The sequence below is a fragment of the Lathamus discolor genome, chromosome 3, assembly GCF_037157495.1.
Source record: "Lathamus discolor isolate bLatDis1 chromosome 3, bLatDis1.hap1, whole genome shotgun sequence".
NCBI classification, from domain to species: domain Eukaryota; kingdom Metazoa; phylum Chordata; class Aves; order Psittaciformes; family Psittacidae; genus Lathamus; species Lathamus discolor.
The window spans coordinates 65,190,216-65,201,112 of record NC_088886.1 but is presented as its reverse complement, the minus strand read 5'-3'; the positions used below and the strand labels follow the sequence as shown (position 1 = coordinate 65,201,112).

At 50.6% G+C, this 10,897-nt stretch overlaps 1 protein-coding gene across 2 annotated transcripts in view; it reads right to left on the bottom strand.

Annotated features, from left to right (window-relative positions):
* Positions 1-2,334: 2,334 nt before the first annotated feature.
* LOC136009609 (pancreatic alpha-amylase-like) overlaps positions 2,335-10,897 on the bottom strand; it is a 9,245-nt gene continuing 682 nt past the window's right edge. The window contains exons 1-10 of one of the 2 annotated variants that reach the window (XM_065669590.1): positions 6,207-6,329; positions 5,933-6,079; positions 5,528-5,725; positions 4,473-4,703; positions 3,966-4,099; positions 3,753-3,875; positions 3,540-3,639; positions 3,213-3,334; positions 2,977-3,102; positions 2,335-2,651 (exon numbers count right to left, since the gene is read on the bottom strand). In XM_065669590.1, coding sequence (XP_065525662.1) covers positions 2,462-2,651; positions 2,977-3,102; positions 3,213-3,334; positions 3,540-3,639; positions 3,753-3,875; positions 3,966-4,099; positions 4,473-4,703; positions 5,528-5,725; positions 5,933-6,079; positions 6,207-6,326 — 1,491 coding nt within the window. In that variant the 5' untranslated portion in view covers positions 6,327-6,329 and the 3' untranslated portion in view covers positions 2,335-2,461. Of the gene's footprint in view, positions 2,652-2,976; positions 3,103-3,212; positions 3,335-3,539; positions 3,640-3,752; positions 3,876-3,965; positions 4,100-4,472; positions 4,704-5,527; positions 5,726-5,932; positions 6,080-6,206; positions 6,330-10,897 lie in introns of those variants that run through there. The other variant, XM_065669592.1, reaches the window with a different exon arrangement.

Genomic DNA, 10,897 nt, shown 5'->3' with positions numbered 1-10,897 from the left:
AATGATAACACTCTATCCCTGAAATAATTCAAACAATATCAGTATCTTCCTGGTTTAGCCAGACAGGTGTGGGGAGTTTACACATGGCTCAGCACAACAGGGATTCTAAAAACTAAAGAGCTAACAGAAGATTTTTCCAAAGATGGCAATGGGCTCTAGCTGGCTTCAACCCACGTACTTCTTTCCAGTGACAGGAGATGCCCGGCATCCTGACAGCGAGGGTATTATAGACTCCACTAACGGAGATCACGCCGATACTGTGGTCGAACCGTATATCGCAATTGTTCTGTTTTGCCAGGTGTCACGTTTGTATTACGATTGCAGTATATTTTGTATCACACGGCTGAGTCAGAAAAAGGATCTAGCATCAGTTTTCTTCAACTAAGCAGACTGGATATTAAACGTTACGCCCTGCATGTGTGGAATAGCTAAAAGAAGCTGGTCTGAGAGCATTCGACTCTGACCCAGTCAGACCAATCCCTATGTTATCGTCCACCCTGCTGCTGTTCAGCTTCACCAAGTGAATAAGCAATACTGCTGTGTTGTATCATGATGATGGCTTGAAGGGTACGTAAAGGCAGTTAAGCGCACCTGCGTCTTAAGCGCACCATCCAAGCATCCCCAGACGGATTATTAGAAAGGAATCCGTACAAGACTAAGGTAGATGGCAGTCTTAAGGCTGCTCACAGAGAGATCTTAGACTTCACTTATCATCTTCACAAAACAAGAACGTCTACATTGACTGCTGCTCTCCAGACAGGTGAGTATCTTAATACGCTCCAAGGCTGAGATTGCCCTCCTCTCAGGAAAGAAACAGTGCTCAGATTTCAGTGGTTATCTGCCACAGCAAGACCCCTGGCAACCCCAGGAAGGGTAGCAAACAGTGGTCTCAGAGAAGCACAGACACAGCTATTACCGGAAAAGATAAAGCTGTCCTAGCTGAAAGACCTAGAAAGTCATGCCACAGGGGAGACACAGTCATCACCTTGATGGTCAGTTTTCAGCTGCCAAGATACTGCCACTGTCACGCCGCTACATGAGATGTCACGCTTTTAGACCAGCTTTCCTGAAGAATGGCTTCAGGGATGTTGTAGCACAAAGTAGATGTGGATCCATCCCTTTGCCAGCCCCGTTTGCATGACGAAGAGAGGAGCCTGTCTGCTTCCAAAGAGCAGAAGGGCTCCCTGCCCTGACCCTGGTGGCAAGCGACAGGTTTGCAAATAGCTCTTACCATCCTGCCACACGGCTCTCCCACTCTTTGACACCGCTCCAGGGAGCAGCCCCAGGGGCTGTGTTTTGCCTGCAGGTCCCCTGCCCTCAGCAAGGCGGTGCTGGCCACAGCGAGCAACGGAGACAGGCGGAAGGTCTGGCCTCTGGGACAGGCACACTACCTGGCCCCTTCCTCCCACACCATCGCTGCCTTGCCAGGCACCCGGAGCCCTTGGGCACGCTGAGAGCCATTATCCACCCTCCAGCAGCTGCACGCTCTCCCTCTCCCACCACAAAAGGCAGGCCTGTCCCTAGGAGTACACCTTGACCACAAAAAGAAGACGTCCGGGCGTTCCTCTGACAGTGGCCCCTCAGGACTGCGTTGCAATGAGTATTGTAGCCAAGCAGACATTCTGACTTAAAGCAGACTCACACTGACCTCGGCATTTCCTCACGGCTGACAATGAAGTCGGGAAAGCCGCCAAGTCTGTGCTCCTTCTGCGTAGTGCTCAGAGATGTTACTGGATAGGCAAGCCAAGCCCTCCACAGAGACAAGCATATGCTGGCGTTGACGCCACTGTCCAGAGCTCTAACCCATGCTTGAGTAAACGGCGCCCTTCTCAGGCACCTTTGGAACGGCCACAGTGAACATTTGTTCCCAGCAGGACACTGCGGCTAACCAGGTAAGGTCTGTGCTTTAGATCTGTACAGGCAGAGGCGGACTGTGAACCAGGCAGCCCGCTGGCTTGACTGGTGTCATGGGCTGGAATAACTGAATTGGCATGGCCCAGCTTCCTCTGCCGATGCAGAGCCCGGGCTTTGCTTTGCCGCAAGGAACAGATCCAACTCTCCTGGGTGCCTACGCACTACTGGCAGCTGACTGCCCACAGCGTGGCTCATCTGGGATGTAGATGTGTCAGTACGTATCGGCCCTAGAAGTAACACGTTTCTAACTCGCCCACGTGTTGCTTTGGGTCCCATTTATTTCTTGTATTTTACGCTCTCCCCTCTTTCTCTGATGTGGGAAACGGAGTGCTGCATCGCCTTAAAACACAGCACTGCACTGCCACTACTTGTGACGCGATAAAGTTACCGTCCGGTTCAGTAAGGGAAAATACACGACTCTTCAATTTGCTTGACATTTATTAATCACTAGATACAGAGAATCACTGCTGTTCAAATACCAGGGAGTCACCGGTTACGGGGGAAACGGTAATGCAGAGACCAAACGGAGAAGGATGTTTCTCCCGAGTTACAACTTGGCATTAACGTGAATTGCCATGAATGGATCTTCAGCCTGGTTACTAATCTGGAAATTAGCCATTCCGTCCCCAGAAACATACACCTGACTCCCAGTGCATCGGTTGCCCTCCTTATCTCCAGAAATAACATCACAGTAGGTACCAGCAGGCAGCCCAGTTTGCAAACTGACGTTCATATCCCTGCGTGAAAAGAAGTGGAACCTCTTTATCCAGTGCTTCCCAAACAGGTAATTCAAACCGGGTATAGAGGCTTTCTGAACCTGATGCTACTCCCTCACTTTGAACATTTGGCAATGTAGAGGGTGAGCTTTCCGATCCTATCCCCGCTTTGCTCCCTGCGCTCCCATTTTGGCTCTCTAGACCAGGCATGCGAGCCAAGGATCTCTGGCGCAGGCTGGCGCGAGCGCCCTCATCAGGAGAAAAGGCCATTCCCCTTCCCATCAGCGTTGCTCGTCAGGGATGCTGTGCTCTTCTCTGAGGACACGGTCTTCTCCCACTGACTTACCAGTCATCGTTATTGAAAACGATGAAGCCTTTATTGCCGCGGCCAAAAGCTACTTGGTTGCTGCCGTTGTCCCACCAGTTGGAGAAAGGCTGACCGTCCACCACGTTACGGAAGACAACCATGTTCCTGAAAATGCAAGGGATTGCTGTCCCTGGGGCTGCGAGGGCTCTAAAGCCACGAGGAATTCGAAGCAAAAGCAACAACTCTTACTTCTTTTCGTCTCCACAGCGACCTACCGGATTTGATGCCAGCGATGTTCACAAACCCAGTCATTGCCACAGGTAGTGTCTGCGTTGATCGTAACGGCCTTTGTTGATCCATCGGAGTTACTTGGTGGTCCAACCCAGTCATTGACGTCCTGTAGTTCAAAGGAGAAGGTTAAAACTTCTCACTGAAAAATTCAGAGAGCCTATCTGTAGACAAAAGCTAGGTGGGGCGTCCACCTGCTAGATCCCACGTGGGACAGAGAAATCACTTCACTAATCTGAACACGCCAGACCGCTTCTCTGGCCCTCTTCTGGTCCTCCTTCACCACGAAGCTCTGTTCAGCATGACGAGCTTACCTGTCCGTTTACAAAATGTCTTGGCCAGCGAAAACTTGACATCACACGTGTGAACCCATACGGATGAGCGAGCATGAAACCAACTGCCATTTTATAAAGCCTGTTGGTTGGACAAAGAGAGTCACGAGACATGGGACGAGAAACCGTGCCAGAAAACAGAGACGCAAACAAGCAGACGGAAGAAGCACCGCCCAGACAAGAGCCGTCCTTTACCTGGCGTCCCAGAAGGTCAGAATGGAAGCCCCACCGGCCCCGTGCCCCCGCTGGTTGTCGTGATTATCCACAAAGACCAGGGCTCTGTTGGAAGGCACAAAGCCCCAGCCTTCTCCCCAGTTCCTGGCCAAAAACACAGAGACTTGAACTTACCCTGGCCACCGCTGTACCCAGGCTACCCCAGTGCGTAAGTCGCAACATCTTCATCCTTACTTTAAGTAAGACATCTTTTCTCCATTCCACTTGCGGATCACCGTCCCCAGTCTGGCACCGTATTTGAATTCCGTCACTCGGCCGTTTCCAAAGTACTCACTGCCTGTGATCGGCTCTCCACCCAAGTCAATTACCTGGTACACAGAGGAGAAACTGTGCCCCTGTTCTTGTCTCACAGAGACAAAAAAGGCAGTGTACAGGCCGCAGCATTAGCTCTTGCCTTACACTTGGAGAGAAAAGATTCAAGTATGTTTATTTCTCCTGTGCAGGTCAGCTCAGAGTTGGCAGAATACACGGTGAACACGTGTGAGAGAACACGACTAAAGAAAGAAGAGGTGAAGCTCAAGGGCAAGAAGATGTGGAGGCATTTTTAGAGAAGTACTTAGGGCTGCAGGGCTGCTCCCAAGAAAAGCCTAGCTCTCTCTACAGCAAAGGCCTCCGAAGGAGGGAGGTACAAGAGGTACTAAAGACAAAGGCAAACCATTGAGGAGAAAAGATGGAGATTACCTCCTGGTAAATGAAAGGTCTTGTTCCTGCAGAAAACCATCGAGTATTTAGATCTTTCAGCTTGTCCAGAAATGCTTTAATGTCCTCAGGCCACATATGCTTGGCAGCATCAATTCGGAAGCCTGCTACGCCAATATCAATGAGATGGTTCATGTACTGAGCAACTTCTGAGCGGACATAGTCCTTCTCCAGGGCCAGATCAAGAAGGCCAGACAAGCGACAGTCCCGGATCTGGAAAATGAAGGGAAAAAAAAACCCAGAAGAGTTAGGAGGTGCCACTCTGTCAGCTTGTAACACCTTCCAGTGAAATGCTTACACCTTTAGAGCCATGAAATCAATTCTGTTTGTTTGCCATATGACCTCATGCTCGGCATAATAAAGCTGTGGGAAGAAGAAGGAAGGGGGGACGCTGGGAGAGAGGAGGGTTTGTGATGTAGCCCCACTGTCCTGGAGATGGCTGAACAACTGCCTACGGTCGGCAAGTGCTGACTGAATTCATCGTTCCGCTTTGCTTGCGTGTGTGGCTTTTGCCTTCCCTGTTCAGCTTGTCTTTATCTCAACCCCGAAGGAGGAGCGGCAACCTTGCGAAAAGAACTGCCACACGCGTCACCAACCAAAACGAGTCAGTCGCTCAGCCAAGGGCCCAGTTTGCGCTGCTGTCAGGTTTCCATGGGGGCTCCTGATCAATATCAGCTGAGTTTACGAGCTGTAAGAAAGAGCTCACTGGCTGAGCTGAGCACACTGGGCCCACTGCAGGAGCCAGGTCCTGCACGTGCCTACGGGCAACATGTGCGGAGGGTTCTTGATTTCTCAGTACTTGGAACGTTTGGCACGAGAAGTGCCTTTCTTGACCCCATGCTCACTACTTCATTCAGTTGTCAGGTGACCAAGCACAGCTTCGGTGAGAAACCAATGCCTTTCTTTGGCCTCCCTGTAATGTTTACACAGCAGGGTTTAAGAAAAGGAGAACAAAACAAAACACAAAACCCAACAAGCAGACAAATTAGAAAAGCAAGAAAAGAAAAAGCTTTCCAACTTTTGTCCGAGAAAGTTACCTGATATTTATCACTATAACTTTCAATTTCTCCACTTCGAGTTTTACATTTGCCATCATTGAAATCCCAGGCAGAGTACGGCACAGCTGGAAATTCTCTGTTGCCGGCATTAAAGTAGCTTCCGCAGGTAGAATGAGTGCCTGAGCCACCCCCGGAGCCACACATGTGGTTGACGACAGCATCCACATAAATGCGCACCTGGAAAAGCAACAAGTGCATTTCAGTATGGTTTGCAGAGATGGGGAAGGGAGAGACAGAGCTCCACCACATCACCATTCACTCGGATTTGCTGGTCCCCTACAGTTCGTTCTCAGTTGATGCCTCCTTTGAGGAGAGAAGCACTAAATTCCCTCAGCTGATACGGCACTCCTTGCCGTACCAGATACAGATTGTCAGTGCACTTACTCCAACGTTGTTGCATCTGGTCACCATGTCTCTGAACTCGTCTTCATTTCCTGACCGAGTGCAGAGCTTGTAGCTGATGGGCTGGTATCTTTCCCACCAGGGTCTGTTTGGGTTAGTAACGACAATGTTTTCATTTGGAGGTGAAACCTGCGGAGGAAATGGTGCGCTTTGAGGGGAAATCCACTGGGTTTATTTCAAGGTTTTAAGGATCACACCTGCACTCGGCACCTCCGCCCCTCAGGGGCAGGCTCGCGCCTAACCCAGTCTCTCTCACCCACAGCGTGAGCTCAGCTCTGCGAGGTGTCTCTCTTGCAGGCTGGCAAGAAAGAAGTTTGCTTTCGTTCCTGTGGGCTGCCCGGGTCCAGCGTGGGCCTGCTTCCATGGACACGCACATGGCAGGGCTGAAGACACAGGAATTCTTTTCACTGCAGTAGTGACTACTTAGGAAAGCCAACCTCAATTCTTATGCGCATCCCTTGGAAGAAGGCAAAGAGGAAAACCGAGCTTTTCGGCGGAAGCCCTTCAGAAGAAAGCGTGCCCCTTTCTAACTGATGTGCTAGAGAAACAAGATCAGGCACTGGCCCTGCAGGCTGTGGGGTTACTGCTTCCGTCCTCCCCTTCCCAACCCCAAAGTGACTTGGGGCTGGCTGGCTCTAATTCAGGCATTCTGATTTATTAATCGAATGCTACGCTGCCGTTTCCCGACCTACTCACAGGAAACAGCTTACCTGAACTCCTCGAATCCATAAGGAGCTAAATAGCGCTCACACTCAAGAGCAATATCGGCCCAGCGCCATTCAAAGAAAGATGTACGATAGACGTCCTCCCGGCCTGAGTGTTGGGGTTGTACTGCCCCCAGCAGAACCCTAGAGCTGCGAGCAGGAGGAGGACTCGCATGATGCCTTCAGTGTGGGGCTGCGGTCTCTCTGCTGGCAATTTATACTCCTGCAAGATGACACGGTTCCTACCGCAGCTGTCAAAATTCGACACAGAGCAGATGCTATCAGTTATTATTTGGCTAGCTGGCTCGATACCCTTCTTCCGTTTTGTTTCTTCCTGGATTGCCCAACAGCTGAAGATAAAACACCTTTTCACAATGACTGTACTTTATCGTAAACCCAAATTCAGAATCGTACTCTTTCCAATCGTGCAAGCATGGATATCCAAGGGATTCCAAGAAGTAACGCACAGACCCTCAAGGGGGGCTCTGCAAGGAAACAGGAAAGGAAGGCGATAAAAAGACACCTGGAACTTTAACAGTGCTAGCAGAAGGAATGACTTTGCCAGCATTCGCAGGTGTCCAGGGCTCAGGATTAGTCCGAGCTCAAACCAGGCTACCTCTCGAGTCACTAACAGAAGTATCGCACAATACGTCGCAGGGCTGGGGGGGGGGGGCGGGAGGGAGGGCTGCACCGGGTGAGCCACACTGGTAACCACAAACTGACCTTTTTTCATGTCTGACGGTTTTCTGGCATCGCTGCCCAGTCTCTGCTGGTTTTCTTCCCTCAGTTGCACAGAGCAAATGTTGTTCTACACGATTAAACGTGATTGGAGCTGCACGTGGTTCCCTCTCCAACAGAGACTCTGCGTAACGCTGACCAGCAGTTTCAGTGACCAGTGGTTCACCTGAGTCAAGGAAGGAAACCCAAAGTCAGCTCTAAAGGGATTATTCTCTCTACTCGCAGCAAGGATATAACAACACTCTGAGAGAACATGGAGAGCAGGGAGACCCTGACATTCAAGGAATATCTGTGAGGAAACCAAAGAATCTGCCAAACGGCACACACCACTGCAAGATAAAAGAAACCTCAGTGCACTTTATAGCTCAACTGTCACAGGCATGCTCTTTCTGAAAGTAGCCACGCCACTGAACATGTCACATGCCTTCTTCTCCTTGCCAGAATCGGTCTTCAAGGACAAAAAGCAGAAGCGGGGGCCCATTTGCCCACCTGTTCGTTTACATGTCACGGGCCTTATGAAAGGTTTCTTTTTCCACTACAACTATGACAGACTAAATTACTGCAAACGACCTTGCCTACTCGCTGACAGCAAGGAACCTGTAAGATGATTACACATCTTGCGATTACCGGTCAAGTGAGCACAGACCCCTCCCCACCATTCCTCAGTACTAACAAGAGCAACCAAAAACGTGCACCCAGTTAATTTCTACATCGCTGGTCCCGGTGTGCTTCCACTGATGTCATGGCATATCGCTGCCTGACATTGTGTTTCCAGTGACCTGCGTTTGCTCCCGAAACACGATGTTATCAGCCAAAAAAGAGGAAGGACCGGTCCTTGACAGCCGGACGCAACGGTAGAAAATGATTTCAGGGGTGTTCCAACACAAGGCAGATGGGAACCCAGCCCTCTGCCGCCCCCCGTTTGAAACTGTGTGGTTTAATCCATTTCATCTCCCCATAGAGTTGGAAACCTGGTGGCAGCGGACCCCCGGAGGATGTGGGTTCCAGGCTTCAAAATGAGACCTCCTCATGAGCAGGCTTTGACACTGCAAATGTCAAACTTGACTTTACTTACTAACTTGAGTAAAACTGCTTTCAAGCGGGCCTGTTCTTCTATGTCCCTATGTGGCCGTATTACAGCTCTGCCCATCGCTACCATGCTAACAATGGCAGCGGTTTCCCAGTGCGGTGCTGCAGCGTCAATGTGTACGCAAGACGTACCAGCATGTGACTGAGCAGTAAACCCTGACACAAGAACAAAGCTCAGAGGAGAGAGGAAAGTGACCTGGCCAGGAGCCTCGTGGAAAATAATGCAGGTGCTGGTTGTCCACAGGTGTTGCAAAGAATGCTGACTTATCTTAGCACAAAGAGGGCTGGAGGGTGGCCTTTATTTTAGGTGAACAGCCATGTCATTGGAGTGCATCTGCTGCAATGATAACACTCTATCCCTGAAATAATTCAAACAATATCAGTATCTTCCTGGTTTAGCCAGACAGGTGTGGGGAGTTTACACATGGCTCAGCACAACAGGGATTCTAAAAACTAAAGAGCTAACAGAAGATTTTTCCAAAGATGGCAATGGGCTCTAGCTGGCTTCAACCCACGTACTTCTTTCCAGTGACAGGAGATGCCCGGCATCCTGACAGCGAGGGTATTATAGACTCCACTAACGGAGATCACGCCGATACTGTGGTCGAAACCGTATATCGCAATTGTTCTGTTTTGCCAGGTGTCACGTTTGTATTACGATTGCAGTATATTTTGTATCACACGGCTGAGTCAGAAAAAGGATCTAGCATCAGTTTTCTTCAACTAAGCAGACTGGATATTAAACGTTACGCCCTGCATGTGTGGAATAGCTAAAAGAAGCTGGTCTGAGAGCATTCGACTCTGACCCAGTCAGACCAATCCCTATGTTATCGTCCACCCTGCTGCTGTTCAGCTTCACCAAGTGAATAAGCAATACTGCTGTGTTGTATCATGATGATGGCTTGAAGGGTACGTAAAGGCAGTTAAGCGCACCTGCGTCTTAAGCGCACCATCCAAGCATCCCCAGACGGATTATTAGAAAGGAATCCGTACAAGACTAAGGTAGATGGCAGTCTTAAGGCTGCTCACAGAGAGATCTTAGACTTCACTTATCATCTTCACAAAACAAGAACGTCTACATTGACTGCTGCTCTCCAGACAGGTGAGTATCTTAATACGCTCCAAGGCTGAGATTGCCCTCCTCTCAGGAAAGAAACAGTGCTCAGATTTCAGTGGTTATCTGCCACAGCAAGACCCCTGGCAACCCCAGGAAGGGTAGCAAACAGTGGTCTCAGAGAAGCACAGACACAGCTATTACCGGAAAAGATAAAGCTGTCCTAGCTGAAAGACCTAGAAAGTCATGCCACAGGGGAGACACAGTCATCACCTTGATGGTCAGTTTTCAGCTGCCAAGATACTGCCACTGTCACGCCGCTACATGAGATGTCACGCTTTTAGACCAGCTTTCCTGAAGAATGGCTTCAGGGATGTTGTAGCACAAAGTAGATGTGGATCCATCCCTTTGCCAGCCCCGTTTGCATGACGAAGAGAGGAGCCTGTCTGCTTCCAAAGAGCAGAAGGGCTCCCTGCCCTGACCCTGGTGGCAAGCGACAGGTTTGCAAATAGCTCTTACCATCCTGCCACACGGCTCTCTCCACTCTTTGACACCGCTCCAGGGAGCAGCCCAGGGGCTGTGTTTTGCCTGCAGGTCCCCTGCCCTCAGCAAGGCGGTGCTGGCCACAGCGAGCAACGGAGACAGGCGGAAGGTCTGGCCTCTGGGACAGGCACACTACCTGGCCCCATTCCTCCCACACCATCGCTTGCCTTGCCAGGCACCCGGAGCCCTTGGGCACGCTGAGAGCCATTATCCACCCTCCAGCAGCTGCACGCTCTCCCTCTCCCACCACAAAAAGGCAGGCCTGTCCCTAGGAGTACACCTTGACCACAAAAAGAAGACGTCCGGAGGCGTTCCTCTGACAGTGGCCCCTCAGGACTGCGTTGCAATGAGTATTGTAGCCAAGCAGACATTCTGACTTAAAGCAGACTCACACTGACCTCGGCATTTCCTCACGGCTGACAATGAAGTCGGAAAGCCGCCAAGTCTGTGCTCCTTCTGCGTAGTGCTCAGAGATGTTACTGGATAGGCAAAGCCAAGCCCTCCACAGAGACAAGCATATGCTGGCGTTGACGCCACTGTCCAGAGCTCTAACCCATGCTTGAGTAAACGGCGCCCTTCTCAGGCACCTTTGGAACGGCCACAGTGAACATTTGTTCCCAGCAGGACACTGCGGCTAACCAGGTAAGGTCTGTGCTTTAGATCTGTACAGGCAGAGGCGGACTGTGAACCAGGCAGCCCGCTGGCTTGACTGGTGTCATGGGCTGGAATAACTGAATTGGCATGGCCCAGCTTCCTCTGCCGATGCAGAGCCCGGGCTTTGCTTTGCCGCAAGGAACAGATCCAACTCTCCTGGGTGCA